The 26,995-nt window shown below is 41.1% G+C and overlaps 1 protein-coding gene across 6 annotated transcripts in view; it reads right to left on the bottom strand.

Annotated features, from left to right (window-relative positions):
- Nucleotides 1-26,995, bottom strand: part of SPIDR (scaffold protein involved in DNA repair) — a 487,671-nt gene that overhangs the window by 15,196 nt on the left and 445,480 nt on the right. For all 6 annotated transcript variants that reach the window (XM_060610477.3, XM_060610479.3, XM_060610481.3 and 3 more), the window contains 5 exons: nt 19,255-19,342; nt 17,757-17,900; nt 17,607-17,666; nt 9,364-9,550; nt 8,508-8,660 (listed from right to left, as the gene is read on the bottom strand). In XM_060610477.3, the coding sequence (XP_060466460.3) occupies nt 8,508-8,660; nt 9,364-9,550; nt 17,607-17,666; nt 17,757-17,900; nt 19,255-19,342 (632 nt within the window). The remainder of the gene's footprint in view (nt 1-8,507; nt 8,661-9,363; nt 9,551-17,606; nt 17,667-17,756; nt 17,901-19,254; nt 19,343-26,995) is intronic.

The following is a 26,995-nucleotide window of genomic DNA, read 5'->3' as shown; positions in this document are numbered from 1 at the left end:
TGATTTCAGCTCAGGTCATGATCTGAGATCTGTGAGATCAACCCCTCTGCACTGTGCTGTCAGCTCAGAGCCTGCTTGGTATTCTGTCTCTCCTATCTCTCTGCCCTTCCCCCCCACTGTCTCTGTCTCTCTCAAAATAAATAAATAAACATTAAAAAAAAAAAGAATGTTAAGAAAAGTGTAATCAATATGCTGAGAAAGAGGAGAAAATGGAGTCATAAAATACTCAATTAAAATGAGAAAATGCAGGGGTGCCTGATGGCTCAGTTCATTGAGCAGCTTGATTTTGGCTCAGGTCATGATCCCAGGGTCATGGGACTGAGCCACTATGTTGAGCCCCACATCGGGCTTCCCACTGAGCATGAAGCCTGCTTAAGATCCCCTGTCACTCTCCCTCTGCCCCTCTCCCCAGCTCGCACTCTAACGTTAAAAAAATAAAAAAATAAAACAATAAAATGAGATAAAGCAGGAGGGTGGAAGACAAGTTCCCTGAATAGAAAACAATTATAAATACAATAGATATTAATCCAATTATATAAATATTCACTTCATATGTGAATGGTCTAAAAACATAAATTAAAAGAGACTGTCAGAGTGGACAAAAAAACATGAGCTAACTCTGTTGTCTACTTCAACTATAAAGACACATAGAGATTAAAGTAAAATTATAGAAGAAAGATATACCTTGCTAACACTAATAAGTTAAAATAGGTATATTAATTTTAGACAGTGCAGACTTCAGATCCAGGAAAATTATTAGAGAGAAGACAGAAAAGGCATTAAATAATGATAAAGGGGTCAATTTGCCAAGAAGACATAACAATTCTTAATGTGTATGCACCTAACAACAGACTGTGAAAATATGTGAAGTAAACTGATAAAACTTCAAGGAGAGATAAAGAAACCCACTATTATATTTTATTTATTATTCTTTGAGACTTCAATACCCTTCCATCAATGACTGAAAGGTCCAAAGGCAGACAATCATAAAGACAGCTGAACTGAACAGCATCATCAATCAATTGGATCTAATTGACATTTATAGAATACTCAATCCAATGACAGCAGAATAAACATTCTTCTCAAGCTCACATGGAATATCCATCAAGACAGACCACAAAGTGGGGCATGAAACACATTTAAAAGTATAGAAATCATACAGAAATCAGGGGGACCTGGGTGGCTCAGTCAGTTGGGTGTCTAACTATTGATTTCAGCTTGGGTCATGATCCCGGGGTCGTGGGATTGAGCCCCACATTGGGCTCTAGGCTGAGCGTGGAGCCTGCTTAGGATTCTCTCTCTATTCCTCTGTCTCCTCTCCTGCTCATGTGCTCTCTCCCTCAAAAAAGGAAAGAAATCATACTAAGTATGTTCTTAGACCACAACGGAATTAAACAGAAGTCAATAACAGAAAGATAGCTGAAAACCCCCAAATAACTGGAGATTAAACAATACACTTCTAACTAACACATGAGTCAAAGAAGAAATCTCAAGAGAGGTTTTAAAATATTTTCAACTAAATGAAAATTAAAACATATCAAAACTTGTGGGATGTAGCAAAACCAGTGCTTAGAGAGAAATTTATAGCACTCTATATGCATATATAAGAAAATATCTAATATATAACTTTCATCTTAGGAAAAATAAAAAGAGAAGCAAATTACAACCAAAGCAAAGGGAATATAAGCAATAATGAAAATTAGAAGAGAGATCAATACAATTAAAAACACAAAATCAAGAAGAGAAATTCAAGAAACCCAAATTTGATCCCTTGAAAAGATTAATAAAAATTATCTGATAAACTTCTCACAGTCTAATCAACAGTACCAGAGACAGAAGAAACAAATTAATTTTATCAGAAATGAAAGAGGGGCCATCATTACTGATCCCATGGACAGTAAAAGGATAATAAAATAATGTTATGAACAACTCTACCCACCCCCCAAATTTGCTAAATTACGTGAAATGGATCAATTCCTTGAAATACACAGTCTATCAAAACTCACACGAGAGGAAACAGATGATCTGAATAAGCTAATCTCTATTAAAGAAGTTGAATAAATAATTCATAATCTTCCAAAACAGAAAATACCAGGACCAGAAGGTTCACAGGCAAATTCTACCAAACTTGTAAGTAAGAAATCATACCAATCCTCTACAATCTCTTCAGAAAATAGAAGCAGAAGGAATATTTCCTAAACTCATTCTATGAAGACAGCATTACCCTAAAATAAAACCAGATAAAGACATTACATGAAAGAAAAATACAGAATAACACCTCTCATGAACATAAATGCAAAGTCCTTAACAAAATGTTAGCAAATCTAATCTATATAAAAAATATATACCATAACCAAACGTGGGATTTATTCCAGGTATACAAGGCTGGTTCAATATTTAAAAAAATCAATTAATGTAATCTGTCATATTAATGGACTAAAGAAGAAAAATCATAGGATCATATCAAAAGATGTAGAAAAATAACTTGGCAATATCCAACACCCAGCCATGATAAAAACTCTCAGCAATCCAGGAATAGAGAAGATCTTCCTTAACTTGGTAAAGAACACCTACAAAAACCTACAGGTGGAAGAAACCAATAAAGAAGTCATATGTAGGAAACAGTGACTCAAACTTAAATGATTAATATGAGGGAGTCCTAGGACAGTAGTTAAGCAAATAGTTAAGACTGTCTTGGTGGGGGAGAAAGCTCTAGGAGGGAAATTATAAAGGAAAAGGATAACTCCAATGATTTGTCATAATTTTTGGAGATTTGAAAAAAAAAAGTGTGGTACAGGCAATACAAGGAAAATGAAAGTCAATATAAAATTCCATGAGGCAAACCCCATCAAAAAATCCCTATCAGCATTCTTCACAGAACTAGAATAAACAATCTTAAAATTTGTATGGAACCAGAAAGAAAAGAAAAGAAAAGAAAAGAAAAGAAAAGAAAAGAAAGAAAAAAACCAAAGCTGGAGGCATCACAATCCCGGACTTCAAGATGTATTACAAAGTTGTAATCATCAAGACAGTGTGGTACTGGCACAAAAACAGACACTCAGATCAATGGAACAGAATAGAGAACCCAGAAATGGATCCACAAACGTATGGCCAACTAATCTTTGACAAAGCAGGAAAGAATATCCAGTGGAATAAAGATAGTCTCTTCAGCAAATGGTGCTGGGAGAACTGGACAGTGACACGCAGAAAAATGAACCTGGACCACTTTCTTACACCACACACAAAAATAAACTCAAAATGGATGAAAGACCTAAACGTAAGACAGGAAGCCATCAAAATCCTAGAGGAGAAAGCAGGCAAAAACCTCTTTGACTTTGGCCACAGCAACTTCTTACTCAACATGTCTCCAGAGTCAAGGGAAACAAAAACAAAATTGAACTATTGGGACCTCATCAACATAAAAACTTCTGCACAGAGAAGGAAACAATCAGCAAAACTAAAAGGTAACAAATGTAATGGGAGAAGATATTGGCAAATGACATATCAGTAAGGGTTAGTACAAAATCTATAAAGAACTTTTCAAACTCAACACTCAAAAAACAAATAATCCAGTGAAGAAATGGGCAAAAGACATGAATAGACACTTCTACAAAGAAGACATCCAGATGGCCGACACATGAAAAATCATCATTCATCATCAGAGAAATACAAATCAAAACCACAATGAGATACCACTTCACACCTGTCAGAATGGCTAACATTAACAAGTCAGGCAACAACAGATGTTGGTGAGGATGTGGAGAAAGAGGATCTCTTTTGCACTGCTGGTGGGAATGCAAACTGGTGCAGCCACTCTGGAAAAAAGGATGGAGGTTCCTCAAAAAATTAAAAATAGAACTACCCTACGACCCAGCAATCGCACTACTAGGCATTTATCCACGGGATACAGGTGTGCTGTTTTTTTTTTTTTTTTTTTTTTTTTTATTTTTGGGATAGAGAGAGACAGAGCATGAACGGGGGAGGGGCAGAGAGAGAGGGAGACACAGAATCGGAAACAGGCTCCAGGCTCCGAGCCATCAGCCCAGAGCCTGACGCGGGGCTCGAACTCACGGACCGCGAGATCGTGACCTGGCTGAAGTCGGACGCTCAACCGACTGCGCCACCCAGGCGCCCCACAGGTGTGCTGTTTTGAAGGGACTCATGCACCCCAATGTTCATAGCAGCGCCATTAACAATACCCAAAGTATGGAAAGAGACCCAATGTCCATCAACAGATGAATGGATAAAGATGTGGTGTATATATATATACAATGGAGTATTACTCGGCAATCAAAAAGAATGAAATCTTGCCATTTGCAACTCCGTGGATGGAATTAGAGGTTATTATGCTAAGCAAAATTACTCAGTGAGAAAAAGACAAATATCATATGACTTCACTCATACGAGGACTTTAAGAGACAAAACAGATGAACATAAAGGAAGGGAAACAAAAATAATATAAAAACAGGGAGGGGGACAAAAGAGAAGAGACTCATAAATATGGAGAACAAACTGAGGGTTACTGGAGGGGTTGTGGGAGGGGGGATGGGCTAAATGGGGAAGGGGCACTAAGGAATCTACTCCTGAAATCAGTGTTGCGCTATATGCTAACTAACTTGTATGTAAATTAAACAAACAAACAAAACCCAAACAAACAAGGGAACAGAAGTACAGTATACTATTTTCCTATTCGGTGAAAAATATTTATATAATCATAACACTAAAAATACCATTTATTGATTTTCACCTTTGAAAATCTAAAAAAAAAATCAATCTGTAGACAGTGTTCAAGGCTTAATTATGGTTATAGAAGAGAATATCACCAATCTTTATACTATAAAGTACAGAAACAACTGTAGGAAGGTGGCAAGGAAGAGTGGAGTAAAAGAAGCACAAAAGAGCTAATATTTTTTCTTGCAAAGTATGGAATAAAGAGAAACTATCTTTACCAGAAAGAATGACAAATAAACAAAACCCCTACAGCTGGTTGACTAAGTAGATGCTTTCCCCTTAAGATCAGGAACAGAGCAAGGAAACCCCCTGGCCCCCCTGGCCCCTGGTCTGCTCACTTCTATACTGCGGTTCTAGCTGAAACGGTGCTACAGGCGGTAGCAATTCTTATGGTCTTACAATAACAGGGTCCTGAACAGCTTAAGCAGTGTGGGTGCATGGTGGTTCCCCTCAAATGTGGGGCAGAGAACACCGCTCCCGCACCCTTCTCTCCTCTGGGCCCCTGACCAATCCTGGGCTCTGAGAGAGGTGAGGGGTGGGAGAACAGGAGCAACCTCTGGAGAGAATGAAGGTGCAAGGGGGGCCTCTGGAGGTGGAGGAGATGTGCAAGCGGTAGCACGCTGTGGGCACAGTGACGAGGACAAATGCGCAACGCATCTATCTGCTCCGGGGCATACATCTTCAGCGTGCACGGTCCTCACAGCCTGTGTGCCCAGGGGCCCAGCGCAGCCAGCGCTCAGATGCCCCAACAGTCCAGTCAGCCTCTGCAGACTCCCAGCCCTTCCTTACCGGCATGCTTCCAAACGGCCTGCCAGCAACCAACCCTGGCTCTGTACCACAGTCTACCTACAGCGCTCACAGAATTGCTTCATTTAAGACAACTGGTCACACAGCCTCCGTGGCTGGCATGACTGGGAATAGCAGAATGAGACAGAAACAGCTCCATCCCAAGAGGTCCCTGACTCCTCCAGCACAGAAAGCTTTTACAACTGCCCTTGGCATCAACGTGGGTTTTCTATATGGCCTTCATCTGTCTGGAAGGCCTTCCCCAACTCTGCCTGACAAAGCCCGACGGTCCCAAGGCCACCCACCCACTGCCTCATGGGCTTTTGCTGTCATCCAGCCCTCCTTGTCAGGGGCAGTCATCCTTCTCCACTAGTCGGTGAGCACTCCAAGCCCCCAAAGCCTCATGTGCATTATCTCGTTTAACCCTCAACAATGCTTTAAGGTGGATTCTATTAGCCCTGTGTTAGGTGACAAAATGGAAGAGTCTGCTTTCTTCGGGACCGCCAGGCTATACTGCTCTCATTTCTCACTTTGAATCACAACTTTAGTTACGTTTTGGCCTTAACACTAAAAGAAAATGCACAGAAGAGAAGATCCAAATCACCTGAACACAATGAATAAGTGCTCAACCTCACAAGCAGGCAGGAGAATGTGAATTAGAGCAACAATGGGATCAGAGATTTTGCTGTTTATAAAAATTATAAAAAGACTCAGGAATCTTATGATGGGCAAGGCTGGTGGGAACAGGTCCTCTTAGAAGGCCTTTTGGAAATATGAATTTCTGTATATTTTTTGGAAATTAACTTAATATCTTTTAATATTAAAAATACACAAGCCAATTGTGTGGCCACTTTGGAAAACACTTTTGCATTTCTTCAAAAAGGCTAAGTACAGGGTTTCCCATATGACCCAGCAATTCCATTCCTAGATACATACCCAAAATTCGAAAACAGGGGTTCAAACAAAAAACTCGTCCATAAATATCCATAGCAGCACTACTTACAGTAACCAGAAAGTGGAAATGACCCAATGTCCATCAACTGATGAATGGAAAAAACAAGATGTGGTGCCTCCATACAATGAAACATTCAGTCATAAAAAGAAATAAAGCGCTGACCCCATAGTACATCATGGATAACTTTGAAAACGTTATGCCAAATGAAAGAAGCCAATCATGAAAGACCATACAACGTATGACTTTGTGTATGTGAAATATCCAGAAAAAGCAAACCTATAAAGACGGAAAGTAGATCAGTGTTTTCCTAAGACCAGGGGAAGTGGCTGGGGTGGGAGAGGATAATGGCACTGACAATGGGCATGAGGTTTATTTTGGAATGATGACAGTGCCTTTTTTTTTTTTTTTTTTTTTTTTTTAAATAATCTATACACCCAACCTGGGTCTCAAACTTACAACCTGGAGATCAGGAGTTACATGCTCTACCGACTGAGCCAGCCAGGTGCCCCAACAATGTTTTAAATTATATTGTAGTGACAGTTGCATATCTGTGAATATACTAAAACATTTTAAATGAATGAATTGTAGTGATGTAAGTTATACCTCAGTAAAGTTGTTTAAAAAATACACGAACCCTAAGACCCTGAAATCTTCCTGCAAAGAAATCAGTAGGGATTGATGTAAAGCGTGTTTATTTCAGCCTTGTTTATAATTGCAAAAACAGGGGAACATGTTTGATGTCCATCAGTGGAGAGACAGTTTATTCATAGAAGGGAATATTATGCAACAATTAATATCTTGAGTTAGATCTTTATCTACCCATCTGGATGGACTTCCCTGCTAGAGTCCTAAGTGAGGAAAGCAAGCGCCAGGATAATGTGTTTTACAAAGTCGTGCAGTCGCACACACTCCCTCCGAAGGGGGCAAACGCATGTGCTCCTGTGTGTACAGAGTGCAGCATGGCAGGTGCACAGTAGGAAATAATTTCTTTCTCTTTATTCATCTTTCACTAGTTCCACTGGACAGGCGCTACTTTTTTCACTAAAAAATTTAAAAAGTTAAAAGGAGAATATTAATGCTATGCTGAGCCCCAGACTCACATATCCAAGCAGCTACTGAAATGTCTTTTCAGATGGATCAAAACATCTAAACTCGTCAAGACATAGCTAAAATTGTGCTCTCAAAGCCGGCCTCTTCTGCCATGTCCGATTCCCTTCAACAGCTCTACTATCACCTTGCAGCCTAAACCGGGATCTCAGACGTCATCAGGTATGTTCCCAGCCTTCATCTGTGCCTTGCTTCCTCTGTACTGAATTCACTACCCAACCTGTCAGTTTCCCCCAACTAAACCCTCTTCCATGTTTACCTCACCTCTTCCCTTATCTCATGCCTTGGGACTGCTGCTTGCCCTCCCACTGGCTATCACCCAAGGCCCTGGCCCCTCCACTCTGCTCTGCAGAGACAAACACTGGATCACCCTCCTGTCAATGACAGAGCACACTCCTGCCAGGGCCACCCACTCGGGCAGTGGTTGGCCTCTCAGCCTAGTCTCCAGTCATTCCCTCCATCCAGATGCCTTTCCGGCCCCCTTCCAAACTCTGGTGCTCCCTGACACTGCCCTGTCAGCAGCCTTTACATGTCCTGGTTTTTTCCCTTCAGACCTTCTTCCTGCGTCTACTCCTTCACCTACTTAGCTACTTCCTGCTTCAGATTGCAGCACAAAGTTCCTGTCCTTGGGGCAGCTACAGTGACCTCCCTAACAGCGTGAGGTCCCGGCAATCAGTACTTGGAGCGCTCTGAACGCTGCAGTTCCAAGTCTGATCGTGTGCATAGCTGACTGATGTCTTTCTATAGAGACTGTGAGTCGAAGAGGCAAGAACCTCTTCTGATTTTGTTCCTTATACATCCAAAGTCTGGAACATGTGAGACAACAATAAGTACTTGCTTAATGAATGAGGAAACGAATATGAAGTATGATATTGAACAAAATGTAAATACCATTTCCATTTCCACCAGGATTGACTTGACTACCCACCTTGAACGCTGCAAACGGAGTTGACCTGAGTGACAGAATCCAGTTCATTGAGCTTCACAGGGCTGGTCAGTTCACAGGAGGGAGCGCTGGAGGCCATACCCACAAGGGGCTTTTGAAGCAAAAGGACGCTTCGTTCAACACAAACGATCTGACCTGCCGACAGAGACACTTCGGATTATGGAAGCACTGAAGAGAAAGTGAGTTTTCCTCCCAGTGAGGACAGTGTGCTTTGCCAGCCTCCCACAGGCTGTGTGGGCAGAGGGCACAGTTTTGCGGCCCCTCCCTTGTGTCCCACGACACGTGCACTGTGCAGAAAGGAAGTCCTAAAGCCACCAGTGTGCTAAGCTGGAGAAGCACACAAATACTAGATTCGGATTCAATTTGGAAAGGTGAATTTTGTGGTATGCAAATTACACCTCAATCAAATAAAAAATATGTAGTTTAGGCAGGATTCTAATTTGATTCCTGGAAAAAAAGAGCTGATTGATCTAAGCATGTATTTATAATGTTCCATGCATTTGTTCGTTTTCAAAAGTGATGTTTCAGGCAATGGCTTCAGGTGGCTTTTGCACCTGGAAAGTGTGCCACCAAGAGACCATCTTTGAGTGACCAACGGCATCTTTCACAGGAGGTGTCAGCACTGCCAGCGTTCTAGTTCTGTCCAGGTGGCCATGACAGGGGTCATTTGAAGCCCCAGGCTGCTACCACGGGTCCCTTCCACTCCACACACCACGTCCGCAGTTGGCTTCACGAAGGGACGTGGTTCCAAGTAAGTCAGAGGCATTGACAAGCCACAGTGCCATTCTGTGGCGTCTATCAGTGGCTGCTGGGCAAAACTGGGAAGAAGAAAGCATACCCTGGGCTCGGAGAGTGTCCCTGAAGAGGAAGCTGTGAGGGGTAGCCTCGGCGAGCGCTTCCACGACTTCCTGGCTCAGCACACATGAGGGGGCCACGCAGACTGGTACGGTTTTGGGGAGGCCAGAGTTATTCTCATCCTGCATCTGCAGGCTGACATCAGTCACCATCAGCCAAATCTCCCTTTGCTGCAGAAGAAGCAAATCATTTAGTTACAATTCAAAGACACAGTCCAGTCTATTAACTTTAATAGCTATTCTTTTTTTTTTTTTTTTTTTTAACATTTTTTATTTATTTTTGGGACAGAGAGAGACAGAGCATGAACGGGGGAGGGGCAGAGAGAGAGGGAGACACAGAATCGGAAACAGGCTCCAGGCTCCGAGCCATCAGCCCAGAGCCTGACGCGGGGCTCGAACTCACAGACCGCGAGATCGTGACCTGGCTGAAGTCGGACGCTTAACCGACTGCGCCACCCAGGCGCCCCTTTAATAGCTATTCTAACGTCCAAGACTTAAAAGAAAATTAATGTTTTTAATTTATTTTTTGAGAGAGAGAGCATAAGCAAGGGAGGGACAGAGAGAGAGGGGACAGAGGATCCCAAGTGAGCTGACAGGCTGACAGCAGTGAGTCCGATGTGGGGCTCGGACTCACGAACTGTGAGGTTATGACCTGAGCCGAATTTGAACGCTAAACCGACAGAGCCACCCAGGCGCCCCTAATATCCAAACTTTTAAAAGCAATAATGTTAGATGATTATTACAACACTATTTTAGATATCATTCCCACAAATGTTTTCAAATATGCAATAGAGTCTGCGTGTCTTGGTCACTAGCAAACAATCCAACCTGATTGACACGGCTGAGCCCTGGGAACCCCAACCCTGTACTTGTTTAAAGGGCTCCTTTGCTGGGATTCAGTCTGCCCTTCCTTGGCACTAATGTATTGTCCTTGACCTACTCAGGGAGATTTCACTGCTCTTTTTGTCCAGATCTCATGTTCCCATACCCAGAATGTGAATTACCACACTGTCTTATATTTAGTCCATACACATTCTTCTCTCCTGTTAGACGTAGGTTTCCTAGGGATCAGAGATTGTTATAAACTGAATGTTCACATCCACTCCCACATCCTCAATTCATAAGTTGAATTCCTGACCTCCAGTGTGATTGTAATGGTAGGTGCGGTATTCAGGAGGTAATTAGGTCATGAGGGTGTCACCTTGATGGTGGAATCAGGGTCCTTGTAACACATGAGGCAGTTTGTCTCCCCTCCTGCCTTCCACACTGCGAGGATGCAAAGACATATCCTTTTATAAGTCAACAGGAGGGGCCTCACTGAGAACCTGACCATGTTGGCAATTTGAACTCAGACCTGTGAGAAATGAACTGCTGCTGTTTAATCCATAGCAGCCCAAACTGACTAAGACAGGAATATTTATTACTGCCCTCAGACTGCATAGGGCCGTGGTATAAAGCAGGTATAAAATAACTGTTGTATCTGCAACAATTTTTCTTTTTCTTTTTTATTCTTTCAAGTATATAATAGAATCTACGTGTCTTGGTCACTAGCAAACAATTGGACCTGATAATAATTTTCTTTTTTTTTAAGTTCATTTATTTTTCAGAGAGAGAGAGAGAGAGAGCCAGAGGACAGAGAGAGAAGGTGAGAGAGAGAACCCCAAGCAGGCTCTGCACTGTCAGCACAGAGCCCAATATGGGGCTCCAACTCACCAACTGTGAGATTGTGACCTGAGCCAAAATCAAGACTCGGAAGCCTAACTGAGTCACCCAGGCACCCCTATAATTTTCTTTCATCTGCAAAAGTTGTAATGTCTTTTAAAGTTCATTATAGTGGTATTCTGCCCTTTACCCTTGGTCAGAGTTTAGGATTTAGTAGATCCAATGAGGCTAAGGATTTGCCTGGGAAGACCCTTGTAGTTAGTAGGGCTGGACCATGACAACCTGGCTGGCTTGAGGTTCAGTTGGTGTTGCTTGCGTGGATTGATGGCATGGTCAGTTTGAGGATTCCATTTGGCTGGTTGACAGGAATGGGCAGAGAAAGTGACTTGCATGGTAGGAGCTGTGGGTTTGGGTCAAGGGGGAGCTCACATGGTTGAAATGCTGATTACACATAGGAAATTAGAGTAAATTATATGGAGGAAAATGAGAGCCAGGTTTCTCACTATTGGATAAGGGAATTATAAATATGGAAATGGGGAAAACCTAAAGTCAATTCTGTGGTAGTGATCTACAGTTGGAGATATTGGTGTAAAATTAAGATTTCAGATATAGATGGAGAGATGGAAAGAATACAGATTTATGTGTATGTGTGCATGGGTTTACACACGTAATACTTCCTTGTTCTGTTCACTGAGAGGGTCTGAAGGCAATAACATGCCAGTGGCAATGAGCCCATCTAGTTACCAGACCTTTGTTTAAATGCTGTTTTCCATTAAAATCAACCAGGGCTCCTTGAAGAGATGGCTGTTTCCAGAGCAGAGAAAGCACAAGGTGAGTCTGAAACGTCTCATTGTGTCAGACAGCAAGCGAGTACTTAAAAGGATATAGGAACATGCCCAAAGGGCACATGAGCCAGCCTGAATCTGGTAAATTTGAACATCCAAATAAACAACAGTAAGATTATAACTCATTGAATAAAAACTGAATTCACTGGTCCATACTGATATAAGTAAGTGAATACATAATTAAATCAAGGAAATAAAAAGCTCCTAAGTATAGCTGAATGCAACTAATAAATATAGAAGGTAAGCTAGAGCTAGAAAACTACCATTAGGTCACTATCAGAGTAATAATTCAGGCCAAGAATCATATGGATATTAAAATGAGTGAGTAAAAGTTTGATGAAAATAGGATATTTACATAGTCTCAATGTGTCTTCTTACATACAAATATCTTCCCACCCATGTCCCACCCAAATATCTTCCTTTATATGGATCAGATAGTTATTAACTTTAGAGTGGAGAAAACTAGAAAACACCGTATTTTTTTTTCAAAAGTTTTTCTTTAAATTCCAGTTAGTTAACATACAGTGTATGTTATTAGTTTCAGGTGTAGAATTTAGTGGTTCATCACTTCTATATAACACCCAGTGATCATCAAAGTGCCCTCCTTAACACCCATCACCCATTAAGCCCATTCCCTGTCCACCTCCCCTCTAGCAACCCTATTTGTTCTCTATAGTTAAGAGTCTGTTTCCTGGTTTGCCTCTCTCTTTTTTTCCCCCTTTGCTCATTTGTTTTGTTTCTTAAGTTTCATATATGAGTGAAATCATATGGTCTTTGTCTTTCTCTGCCTTATTTCACTTAGCACAATACTCACTAGCTCCATCCGTGTCATTGCAAATAGGACGATTTCTTTTTCACAACTGAGTAATATTATATATATCAATCACCTCTTCTTTATCCATTCATTAGTCAGTGGATATTGGGCTATTTTCATAATTTGGCTATCGTTGATAATGCTGCTATAAACGTCGGGGTGCATGTGCCCCTTCAAATCTGTATTTTTGTATCCTTTGGATAAATACCTAGTAGTGCAATTGCTGGATTGTAGGGTAGTTCTACTTTTAACTTTTTGAGGAGCCTCCACACTGTTCTCCAGAGTTCACCAGTTTGCACGCCCACCAACAGTGCAAAAGGGTTCCCCTTTCTCCACATCCTTGCCAACACCTGTTGTTTCCTGTGTTGTTACTCTTAGCCATTTTGATAGGTGTGAGGTGGTATCTCATTGTAATCCTGATTTGTATTTCCCTGATGGTGAGTGATTTTGAGCATCTTAGATAACACCATTGTAATCAACTGGTAAAATATTATAGCACTGGGACAAATCAGCTGTGTGCTTTCTGATACGAAGACAGTATTTTTATGTGGTATTCCTGACAAAAATGCATAGCTTGAATCTAGTCATGAGCTAACATGAGGCAAATCCAAAGGGGCAGATATTCTAAGTAACTGATCTCTATTCTTCAAAAATGTTAAGGTCCTAAAAAATAAGCAAAGATGCAGAAACGTTCTATTTGAAGAGGAAAGAAACATGACAGTTAAGTGCAATGCAAGATCCTGTATTGGACCATGGAATTATAAATGATTTTAGGGGAACAACTAGCAAAATCACATTTTAAAAAATGGTAGACATCTCAGGAAGGGCAAAGATTTCTATAAGATTATCTATAGTTGGGAGTTCTGACAGCATTCAAAGATTTTAGATACTCTTTGTAAATACCCTGGATTTGGCTTACTGTCTCTTTTTTAATTTCTTGATGAGCCAAAATGGTCTAACTTCCTTTGAAATTAACTATCAATTTATTGTTACCATTGGGGTTATGAATAAAATCAGTAACAAATAATATCCTCTGTAAAAAGACACAAATAACCAACTAATTGAAAGCTGTACTACCATTATTATTGCTAAAATTTTATTAAAAATGGATCTCTTCTGGGGCGCCTGGGTGGCTCAGACAGTTAAGTGTTCGACTCCTGATCTCAGTCAAGTCTTGATCTCATGGTTGTGAGTTCAAGCCCCGTGTTGGGTTCCACGCTGGGTGTGAAGCCTACTTAAGAACAACAACAACAACAAAAGATCTCTTCCACACAAAAATGCCCATTAATTTCTGACAAAGTTGCAAAAGCAATTCAATGGAGGAAGGACAACCTATCAACAAATAATGCTGGAACACTGGACATCTCTAGGCAAAAAAAAAATGAACTTTGACCTAAACTACACACTTTATTAAAAAACCAACTCAAAAATGCAGCATACTCAAATGTAAAATTATAAATCTTCTGGAAAAGAACATAAAGCATAAATTTGGGGGGCACCTGGGTAGCTCAGTCAGTTGCGCATCTGACTCTTGATTTGGGCTCAGGTCATGATCTCACAGTTCGTGAGATCCAGACCCATCCTGGGCTCTGTGCTGACAGTGAGAAGCCTGCTTGGGATTCTTTTTGTCTCTCTGCCTCTGCCCCGCCCCCATTCACGTGTGTGTGTTTGTGTGTGTGTGCGCGTGCTGAGCGCGTGCTGTCTCTTAAAAATAAGTAAACATTTAAAAAAAAAAGATAAACTTTGGGACCTAAGACTAGGCAAAGAGACTTGACTTGTCTTAGACTTAATGACAAAGGCATGATCCATAAGAGGGAAAGTTAATACATTTGACCACATAAAACTGAAAAACTCTGCCCTGCAAAACTCCTGTTGAAAGGATGAAAACACAGATTATAGACCCTGAGAAATATTGGCAAATCACATATCTGACAAAGGCTTTGTATAGAGATTATATAAAGAACTTAAAAAATTCAGCAGTTATATTCGGAATTTAAGAAACAAAACAGATGAACGTATGAAAAGGAGGGACGGGAAGAGAAGAAAGGGAAACATACCACAAGAGACTCTTAACGAGAGAACAAACTGAGGATTGATGGAGGGACATGGGTGGGAGATGGGCTACTTGGGTAATGGGCATTAAGGACTGCACTTATGATGAGCACTGGGTATTATATGTAAGTGATGAATCACTGAATTCTACTTCTGAAACCAATATTGCAGTGTATGTTATCTAACCAAAATATAAAAAATAAAAATATAAATATGAAAGAAAATGCCATATTGAAAAAATAAATAAAAATTCAGCAGTAAACAAATAATCCAAACAGAAAATAGGCAAAAGACATGTATAGACATTTCATCAAAGAAGTTACACAGATGGCAAAAAAACACATGAAAAGATGTTCAACATTATTAGTTCTCTGGATGAATCTCTAGAGAATTTTATTAATTGGGGGAAAAATAATCCCGACCAAATAGCTCCCAAAGGAGCTGTTACAGGTTGAATTGTGTCCCTCCAAAAAGATCGGTTGAAGTCCTAACTCTAGTATGTCAGAATGTGATCTAATTTGAAACTAAAGTCTTTATAAATGTAACCAAGTTAAGAGGAGATCATTTCAGCAGGCCCTCATCCAATATGACTGGTGTCCCTAAAAGAAAAGGAAATTTGGATTCTGATAGGCACAGAGGGAAGGCCACGTGAAGACACAGATGGCCATGTGCCTGGGGTGATGCGTGTATGCGCCAAGGATTGCCAGCAAACACCAGAAGCTGGAAGAGGCAAGGAAATTTTCCCTGAAGCCGTCACAGAGAGCATGGCCCTGCTGATACCTTCCTTGATTTCAGACTTTTGGCCTCCAGAAGTGTGAAATGATACATTTCCGTTGTTTTCAGAGATCCAGCTTTTGGTACTTTGTGCAGCTGGCCTAGGAGACATCACTGATATACATTGCGTGGTCTCATTTGTGTAACTATCATGAAATGACCTAATTATGAAGATGACACCAGATTAGTGGCTGATGTCACTTTCTTGGTTAGGGTGTTAAATGGTGGCTACTCTGGGTATGAGAAGTTAGTACAGGGCAGGCTACATGGGAGGACACTATTTCTTTGCAGCCTACATGAATCTATAATTACTATTAATCTAAAAGGTTAGAATAATTTTATTCAAAATACAAGTCAAGGGGGCACCTGGCTGGCTAAGTTGGGTAGAGCACGCAACTCTTGATCTCAGGGTTGTAAGTTTGAGCCTAAGTTAGGGGTAGAGATTACTTAAAGATAAAATCATTAAAAAAAAAGGTAAATATCTCTTTCACCTGCATGACTTGGCCATTTGTATAATGGAGATACAATAGAATCTTCTTTAAAAACTCAGGTTCTTGCAGTGACTCCTAGTGCCCTTCTTAAAGTCAACCAGCACTGTAACGTACAGGTGACTCGCTGGACCACACTGTGGCCCCAGGACCTAGCTTATTTCAATTCCTCCCTGAGGAAGTTGGTTTCTGGTGATTCTCTGCCCCACAAAAGCAGAACACAGTAGGTACAGAGAATTATAACGCATCGAGGAATCTGTTCCTTTGGGTTCCAAGCCCCTGTCACCTAAGTACTACCAATCCTTCGGTACATACTCCCACTGAAACCCACGCTTGCTGGCAGGCTGCACCTGTGCTAATGGAAGCCTATTTCTTGGCAGAAAACTCAGGACAGGAGGGTATCAGTGTTCTCAATTGGCCAGAAGGCAAGGCTCCTTCATGCAGTGAGGCAGACGACCTGTAGTTTGTCTCTCTCTGTCCACTGGGGCTAGCAGTGAGACTTAGCTATGGTATATCGGACACCTGCTCTTTTTACTTCCCACCTCTGCTGTCAGCTGGGGCTGTGGGCAGGTGAGCCTCTACGGGCACCAACGTGTGCTATATTGCCCCCGAGGACAGCAGTCTATCTGCAGAGTAAATGGCAGCCGCACAGAGAACCACTGCCTATGACACAGTCATACGACCTGGAATGTGTGTGAGAATAATAGGCAATGTGCCAGGTGCCAAGCATGTCTTAACATACTAAGTGTCCTGCAGACGGTGGGTGGGGGAATTTGCAGTCAGCCTTCGGTTTGCTTCAGGGTTGGGAGGTAAGAGGCACCTCAGGTACTTGGATATCACCCTCAGTGAGGGCCTGTCGCCCTGCCTGTTGAGCCAAATACTGGGTGGCTCATAGGAAGCACTGTGAATGACTGATGTCAGTCACTCTCTTATTCCTCAGGAGGGGTATCAATTCACTGTCAAATGATTACGAAGTGAACGGAGAAAAGGAAAACGAGGATTGAACAGTGGGATGGTCTGTATTCCTCCGGTGACAGATTTGCATGGATGTTCCTCTCTGAGTTAAGGTCCAGCAGAGGTTTTTTTTTCTGGCAGAACTTACGTCAGGTGTTCCGCTTACCAAAAACATCTCTTTCCCTTTTCTGCTCCTAGCTGATTTGTTAAGTGGCAAGGCGGCAAATGAGCATCTCCCCAGGACTGCCAAAGCCTCCCAGGGGCCACAGGGCTTCCTTCACCTGTCGCTAACTCAGAGCTCTTGGACAGTTCTGGCAGGGGCCGAGCTCAGTCCTGAGAGTCCTCCTTTTACCCCCTTCCTACGACCTGCCTGTGTGCCAGAAAGGAATGCACAGTGCGGGGCTGAGAACTTCTCGGGCGGGCTATGCCTAGGCTGTTTCACACCCAGGACATACCACACTGGCTGGCAGGCTGCACCTGCACAAGAAATGGATATACTGCTGCCTAGGCTAGGAGCACGCATAACTGGATTTTAAAAACGCTTTTCCATTTTAGCACTCCATTAATTTCTATGAGAGGTTATCCTTCAGTAAACTTTTTAACACCTTATCAGAAAGAGAGAGAGAGGGGTCGATTACCTGTGATCTTTGATAAATCACTCTGGCATAGAAACTGCAACGTGTACTGTGGTCATCGCTCTGGAAAGGCATTGAAAATGATTAGAACGTGACACAAAACACACATACAGTAAAAGTAGTTAAAGACCCTATTAGAAACACAGACGATACCTGAAGAATTTCTCTTAAGCAGCGGGTAACTGGAGGTTGGTAAAGCTTAGAAATGCGGTCTTCTTCTATGACATCAATCTGTCCCACACTTGGATGAGCAGAGAGGATGTAACAGAAGCTAGGAGGAGGCACACGAGTTTCTACCTGTTTAAAATGAAGGCAAAGGCAAACATAAGGTATCTATTCACAGATGCATTCTATCTCCCTGGAAGGTTATATAAGAAATTGGTATGTTGTTTATCTCTGGGAACAAACATAAGAACTTTTACACTTTTTGAATTTACTACAGATTCAAGATTTCATTAAAAACAAAAATTCTTCAGGAGTACCTGGGTGGCTCAGGTGGTTAAGTATCCAACTCTAGATTTTGGCTCAGGTCACGATCTCATGGTTTGTGAGTTTGAGCCCTGGATCAGGTTCCACGCTGGTAATGTGGAGCCTGCTTGGGATTCTCTCTCTCCCCCTCTCTGCCCCTCCCGAGCTCTCTCTCTAAGTAAATAAATAAACTTAAAAAAATTAAATAACAAAAACAAAAACAAACCATTCTTCAGAGTATATCTGAAAACACCATTTAGAAACTTCTTCCTCTTTGAGCGCCTGGGTGGCTCAGTCTGTTAAGTGTCTGACTTCAGCTCAGGTCATGATCTCGAGCCCTGCATCGGGCTCCGTACTGACAGCTCAGAGCCTGGAGCCTGCTTCACATTCTGTGTTCCCCCACCCCTCTCTGCCCCTGCCCCACTTATGCTCTCTCTCTCTCTCTCTCAAAAAATGAATACACATTAAAAATAAATTAAAAAATAAGTACACTTCTTCCCTTTAAAAAAAAAATGGGTATTGTTGACAACTGTTTACTGGTCTAGCACAGTACAGAGTTATAGTCTTAGCAGTCTGCTAGGAACTCAGCTACCACACAAACAAGACAGCCCCCAGTTTTCAGCTTTCAGAGCTATGGCCCAAAGCAGCCGCTGGCCAGTCTGGTGGATATATTTGAGGATGGTGAAGAAGGGACACATTTTAATCAGTCAGTTTTACTACCTGTGAGCAACTACCATAAACAATTTGATGCAGTAGAAGGGAAATCCCTGGCTAACCGGGTAGTTGTACCAATACCATGGGTTTTATTTACCACATTATATGAGTTTGTGCTCTAATTGGTAATTGAATGTTGGTTCTAACAGTATCTGGGAGGCAGAGGGGAAAACACCCTGTGTCTTACTTAGTACGAGGCTAAGACCCTAATTGTTACAATGGCATGCAGTGGTTGTGGTTTTAAGACATCGTCATAAATTAACCTCAAGAAGAATGGAGTGTGGCATAGCAAAGAAAGCAGCTAGAGGCTGGACTTTAGACTGAGGTGAACTAGTCTGAATCTCTGTCCTCCTGGCTGATAGTTACTGGACCTCGGCTTCTCAGGGATGTGAACTGTGGGTGGGGCCTGACTCAGCACCTGGCATGGTGCAGGTGTCAGTCAGGGGAAGCCCCTCAGATGCTGGCTTACCTCTTCATGGGCTTGGCCACGGCCAGGTGCTTTCAGAGGCATGGCTGGAGGCCACATGGTGTCAATCAAGCTGAAAAGCCCTGCTGTCCTGGAAAAAAAAAAGATGCTGTTGATGGTATTCATCACTTCAGTGCCCGTTCATGATCTGGGCATGTGCAGTTTTGCTTAACAGGTACTATCCCTAATGCCAAGGAGACACCATTCAGGATGTGTGCTGATTCGGATGGGGAAGACACTGTCACACAGACAAACAGGCCTTTGAAATCGCGCAAGAACAGGAAGGAGTTTGTCCATTACATTGTGATACAGCTCCCCAATCAAGTATTGTACAGCCATTGAAGTGGTTACATAGAAGTGTTTAAGAAAATGGGAAAATGTTTCTGATACCTTGCTAATGGAAAAGCAGGCAACAAACTATAATGTCTTTCTCTATGTATGTATCTATGCACATACCTACATGTAATAAGCCAAAAGAAAAGGATACTGAAAGATATACAAATGATTTTAGTGGTTATCTGAGTGCAGCTTAGAAGTAACACTTTCTTCCTTTGGCTTTTATGTGTTTCCTATCTTTTTCCAAAATAGGTATGTATTACTCATAAGAAGAAAAATTATCAATAAGCTATCTAAAGTAAAAAAGATAGCCAGATGTACAAGGACACATATTATATGATTCCACTCATGAGGTTCCTAGAGCAATCAAACTTGTACAAACAGAAAGTGGAATGATGGTTGCTAAGGGCTGAGGGGGTGGGAAACAGGCGGTTAGTGTTGAATGGTCATGGAGTTTTAGTTTGGGAAGATGGAAACATTCTAGAGCTGGAGGGGTGTGATGGATGTTGAACAGTGTGAATGGTTAAGGTGGAAAATTTATGTTATTTACATTTTATCACACTAAAAAACTCCCCCGTTTTAGTTGGTATACACGCACGCGTGCACATACACACACATCTCACAAAGCCTTCTTAGATTTTGCTCTCTCAACAAGATAGAATGCATGTGTGAGTAAATATCTATATATTCTTATTTCTTTCAATGTTTAACAGCAAGTTTTAGGTGCCTAGGATCTAGCAGCTAACAAAACTGAACAACTCAGAACCTGAAGATGAGGGTCTTAGCTTGCACTAGACAACACAAGCACCTCCCCACCCCCTTTGGGTTCCTCAAATCAATTTCAATAGAATCGTAGGGCGTAGCCTGTGACAAACACCAAGCTCAATAGCATTCCTGTGAATTTTTAGGTTTTGGGTCAAAATCAAGCAAACAAATAAGCAAAATGTGGGTAACACATGGTAAAAAGGGATTGCCTGGTGAAAATTTACTCTCTCCCTCTCTTGATTAATTCTGAGAAGTACCCTGTTGCAGCTCTCTGTGTGAGTGACGGACAGGGCTGGGGGACCCAGGGCTACCTAAGGTCAGGAAAAGCTGTCAGGGAAGGTGCAGAGGTAAGCTCATTTGACCTCTCACTGCCCTTCCCCAAGACTAAGGAATGGGGTGGGCCCATGATGTCTCTCCCGGGGGTGGGTGGGGTGGCAGGAAGGACATGGGACACGGACTTGCCTCTTGCTCTCTGTCTGCCACGTGCCCAGTACTTCCTGCTCCTGGCTTGGCTCCTTTTTTTCCTGGAGCATGCCACCTGACTCATGTTCCTCTGCCGTCCTCTCACTGTTTGATGTGAGCTCCCCAGTGGGTGGGCATCAATTTGTCCTGGTTGCAGAGAAGTGCCAGCCCAGACAAAGTGGTCAAGAGACTTGGTGGATGAGGAACTGACACCCAGCTATCACAAACACCTACATACTTCACTGCAGAAATCAGACCTAACACATTTGATATGCTCATTTCCTATTTGCAATCTGGTGAAATGCAAGGTTGGTGGGCAAACAGTAATTTTCTACACCAATAAATATGTCCATTTCTCACCTTAGACCTGACTACATTTCAAAGGCAAAGCTAAGACTTTGCTCAAGCCCCTCGTTTACGACGGAGTGGGTACAGCATGGGCCTTGCAACAAGACCTGTCTCTTGTTCTAGTTCTGCATTTTATATACTGTGAAACCTTAAGAAAGTTTGCTTAATTCCTGCACCTTCCGTCTCCTCTTCTGTAAAGTTGGGAGAGATCAGTACACACCTGTTGTGTTACTGCAAGGGGTGAAAAACACACTGCGAGTACAGCATCTACTAGGGTTTCTATGCTCAGAATAAGTACTCAACATGTTGGGCATCTGATGCTCTTGTAATTATTCATATTGCTAATTGTTTAGGCTATTAGCTTCTTTTTTTTTAAAGTTTATTTATTTATTTTTTGAGGGGGGTAGGGGCGAGAGAGAGAGAGAGAGAGAGAGAGAGAAAGAGAGAGTATTCCAAGCAGGCTCCACGCTGAACCCTACGTAGGGCTGGATCTCACGACCCCAAGATCTTGAGCCGAGATCAAGAGTCAGGCACTTAACCGACTAGGCCATCCAAGCGCCCTTAGGCTATTAACTTCTATGCTGTTTTCTGTTCAAAAATTTCCCAGTTGAAGACAAGATTTTAACCCCAGAGTGACCTTCTTTGTGAAGGAACAGAGTCAAATTAAAGGTATGATGAAAAGATGATTCTTTATACAGAACAGGAAAATAACACTTTCCAGAGAGTGACCAAGTGTTTATCGATTTTCCTAAATTTTTAGAGTTCCTGTTGTGTGGAGTCCATAAACTCCAAGAAGAGAGGGTTCTATGGTGGGTTAGGGTTGTCGCATGCAGCCTACCTGTGGCTTAGCCAGACACACTGGAGTGGGAGACTCTGGAAAACCTGGTGTAAAAGATACATGTAAGATCTGGACAAATGGAAGTTTCTTCAATTTATAACCATGAAGTCCTTTTTGGAAGCAGTGTTCCCTTGGAATTTTCTTTGACAAGTGCTATACTATGAATATAGCCTTAGAAAAGTTCTATTTGAATTTAATGATGCTTACTTATTTAGAGGATGCTAGTGGCTAATTTTAAAAGTTTGGACTGGTTACACATTTATACTTTAATGCATTAAATAAAAAACAGTCTTATAAAAAATCAGCTTCTCTACTGTTTTGAAAAATAGATATGATTCAGATGGCTCTGTGAACTAGAGCTTTCGTCTCAGGCAGCACGCACATCCCTCGAAATGACTCCAGCCTCTAATTGGACAGACTTTGTGCTGAAGCTAACTTTTGGCACAGTTACAGTGTATTGTTCTTCTCACTTCAGTCCTTCCCATTCATTTTTGTATCAGGTTTCACTTTGTTGCATAGGAAACTCATTCTTTCTAAAAAGCCACCCCTTTAAAATATGTTTAAAACAACAAACAAATTATCTGATGGGTAGATGCCACCAAAAGTTTATATTTTCATTTTTTTTAAAGTTTGTAAAATATATGTTTAATTAAAATAGAGGGGGAAAAGGACATACAGAAAAAGTCATCCAGTTTATGGTAAAAAAATATGAAAAAAAATCTGAAAACATCATTTTGCCAGAATAAATTTCTTAGGATATATCTTAATTTATAGATTGCATAAAGTGAATCTGCAGAAAAATTTGGGTCACATCTCAGAAAACTAGAAAGCTTCCATAGCTATATTTTATTTATAGCAACAGGGTAATATTTAAATGGGAAGACATCAAGATATACGCACATATTAAAATTATATTTACCAAAATGCACACTTAAAATGGTTAAAATTGTATTTTGTTATATATATACATGCATATATATATATATATATATATATATATATGTATGTATACTCATTTTTCATAAAAAAGTTATATTTACCATGAAAATGAGTACCCAGTATTTTGGCTGAGGATTGTTGACAGCTCATGGAAAGAGTTATACTCCCTTCTATGTGAGATGTGATATAATATGAGCATCCCAAATTCTTTACAGCAGAACACAATTTTTATTTTATTTTTCAATTTAGTTTTTAAACTGTTTGTTGGTTTGTTTGTTTATTTATTTATTTATTTATTTATTTATTTAGCGTGTGCACACTGCGTGCTTGTGGGTGGGAGAGGGGCAGAGAGAGAAAGAGAGAGAGAATCCCAAGCAGGCTGCATGCTGTCAGTGCAGAGCCCAACTCGGGGCTTTATCCCATGAACCTGATCATGACCTGAGCTGAAATCAAGAGTCAGATGCTTAACCAACTGAGCCTCCCGAGTGCCCTTAAATCTAATTTTTAAAATTGAGATATGTCACATACCAAAAAATTCATCCTTTTAAAGTGTACAGTGCATGGTTTTTAGGGTATTCATAGGCTTGTGGAACTTTCACCACTGTCTACTTCCAGAATGTTTCCTCATGCCAATACCATCCCAGATACACCCTGTGCTGTGCCCATCAGCAGTCACTCTTGCTACAGATCTCCTTGCTGTTTTTATGGACATTGTATATAAATGGAATAATATTAAATGTGGTCTTTTTTGTCTGGCTTCTTTTACTCAGCATCATGTTTTTAAGGTTCATCTATGTTATAGCATGTGTCAGTACTATATTCCTTTTTTGGCTGAATAATCCATGGTATGGATAAATGACATTTTATTATCCATTCATCAGTTCATGGACATTTGGGTTGTTTCCACTTCTCGGCTGTTAATGAAAACTGTTGCTATGAACACCCATATACAAGTTTCTGTGTGGACACATGTTTTCAATTCTCTTACGCAGATAACATAGGAGTAATTTGCTGGGTCATATGGTAATTCTGTGTTTAACTTCTTGAGGAATTACCTAACTGTGGTGCATAGTGCTGGCACTGCACCATTTTACATCCCAACAATGTGTGGGGTTATAAATCCAATTTTGTTTGTAAGTTATTACACATATTTAAAAAAATTTGGAAACATGAAATTTTATATCTGGAATGATTTATAAAAGAACACTTGGTTTTTTTATCCTATATTCACTTTTATGCTTTTCGGATGCTTTGAAATTTTAACAGAACATATACAACACTTTTATAATCTATTTTGAAAACCAAAAAGCTGGGGCTCTGTTAAAACAGTGGTAACCATGGCACAAGAACAGACACTCAGATCAATGGGACAGAATAGAGAACCCAGAAATGGACCCACAAACGTATGGCCAACTAATCTTTGACAAAGCAGGAAAGAATATCCAATGGAATAAAGACAGTCTCTTCAGCAAGCGGTGCTGGGAAAACTGGACAGCGACATGCAGAAGAATGAACCTGGACCACTTTCTTACACCAGACACAAAAATAAACTCAAAATGGACGAAACACCTCAATGTAAGACAGGAAGCCATCAAAATCCTCAAGGACAAAGTAGGCAAAAACCTCTTTGATCTTGCCCGCAGCAACTTCTTACTCAGCATGTCTCTGGAGGCAAGGGAAACAAAAGCAAAAATGAACTACTGAGACCTCATCAAAATAAAAAGCTTCTACACAGCAAAGGAAACAATCAGCAAAACTAAAAGGCAACTGACAGAATGGGAGAAGATATTTGCAAATGACATACCAGATAAAGGGTTAGTATCCAAAAATCTATAAAGAACTTATCAAACTCAACACCCAAAAAACAAATAATCCAGTGAAGAAATGGGCGAAAGACATGAATAGACACTTCCCCCAGGAAGACATCCAGATGGCCAACAGACACATGAGAAAATGCTCAACATCACTCATCATCAGGGAAATACAAGTCAAAACCACAATGAGATACCACCTTACACCTGTCAGTATGGCTCACATTAACAACTCAGGCAACAACAGATGTTGGCAAGGAGGATGCGGAGAAAGAGGATCTCTTTTGCATTGTTGGTGGGAATGCAAGCTGGTGCAGTCACTCTGGAAAACCGTATGGAGGTTCCTCAAAAAACTAAAAATAGAACTACCCTATGACCCAGCAATTGCACTACTAGGCATTTATCCACGGGATACAGGTGTGCTGTTTTGAAGGGACACATGCACCCCCATGTTTAGAACAGCACTATCAACAATAGCCAAAGTATGGAAAGAGCCCAAATATCCATTGATGGATGAATGGATAAAGAAGATGTGGTACGTATGTATAATGGAATATTCCTCAGCAATCAAAGAATGAAATCTTGCCATTTGCAACTATGTTGCAATGGATGGAACTGGAGGGTATTATGCTAAGTGAAATTAGTCAGAGAAAGACAAAAATCATATGACTTCACTGATATGAGAACTTTAAGAGACAAAACAGATGAGCATAAGGGAAGAGAAACCAAAATAATATAATAACAGGGAGGGGGACAAAACATAAGAGACCCATAAATATGGAGAACAATCAGGGTTGCTGGAGGGGTTGTGGGAGGGGGGATGGGCTAAATGGGGAAGGGGCATTAAGGAATCTCCTCCTGAAATCATTGTTTCACTATATGCTAACTAATTTGAATGTAAATTTTAAAAAATAAAAAGTAAAATTAAAAAACAAAACAAAACAAAACAATAAAACAGTGGTAACCAATGGAGAGAAGTATCTTAAAGTGAAGAGCACATCGTCTTTAGTTTCACACAGGTCTGGTCTGGGCCTAGCTGTGATCCACCCAGCCATGGGACTGTGGACATGTTTCCATACATTCTGTATGGAATGTATCCTTTGTGCCTGACTGTGGCATAAATGGTAACTGCTATTGCTACTATTGGTGTTTTTAGGTACATTCAAATAAAGTCCCCCAAAAGTAATATAATTTAATTCACCATTACTTATTACTATTTTAAACTATTTAATCAGTAATTCATTTGATTTTTTAAAAAACCTTATTTTGAACTAATTATAGACTCATAGAAAGTAGCAAAGATAGTACAGAGATCCTGTGTAGCCTTCACCCACTTTCTTATAAATAGTCTAGGTGTGTTAAGTACTAGCATAGAATAAACTAATGATACAACTATTCATAACTGCAAAGTATACTCTTTTCCTTTAAAAAATTTTTTTTTTCAAGTTTTATTTTTCATATTTGTGAGAGAGACAGAGACAGAGCATGGGTGGGGGGTGGAAAGGGCAGAGAGATGGAGACAGAATCTGAAGCAGGATCCAGGCTCTGAGCTGTTAGCACAGAACCCGACACAGGGCTCGAACTCACCAACTGTGAGATCATGACCTGAGCTGAAGTTGGACGCTTAACTGAGGCACCCAGGCGCCCCCAAGGTATATACTCTTTTCGAAGGTACTTACTCCTATGACCAACAGCATAAGCAGGATGTGGGACATGAGATTTACTTTAAAATGGTTTTCAACTCTTCCACTCTCTCTAAAGCAAGCGCCACCCCTAACTGGGACTGGTTACAGTATAAAAGGTGCCTTCTTAGAGTACTTAGGAAAAAGTTCTTGGAGTGACCCCTTAGGAGAGATACAATAGAATGAAGAGTATCACACTTTTTAAATCTAATTAAGGTCCCAGAGATTGACTGGAACTTAGGATTGCAATAGAGGTGAAGGTTGTTCAGAAGGGAATACTGCCCCATCATGCCTTGGGGTACACATCCCCAACCCCACCAGTGCTGCTGGAGATGGGATTTGCTTTGATGGAGTGCTGGAGGCAGAATGGGGTATAGAGAGGACACCTTTCATACATAATGTGGGCAAGTCCTGAAATCTCTCTTGGACTCACTTTCCTCCCTTCTAGGATTTGGTGGTTCTCCAATTTATAATGCTAGCATTCCTTGCTGACATGTGTCTCTGCTTGAGAAGGAAATGTGATTCCAAAATCTCCAGTGTTAGGTAAAGGTGAAGTTTGCAGT

This window comes from Panthera onca, chromosome F2 (genome assembly GCF_046562875.1).
Source record: "Panthera onca isolate mPanOnc1 chromosome F2, mPanOnc1 haplotype 2, whole genome shotgun sequence".
NCBI classification, from domain to species: domain Eukaryota; kingdom Metazoa; phylum Chordata; class Mammalia; order Carnivora; family Felidae; genus Panthera; species Panthera onca.
Note: the sequence above shows the minus strand (reverse complement) of the source record. Positions and strands in the feature narration are given on the sequence as shown.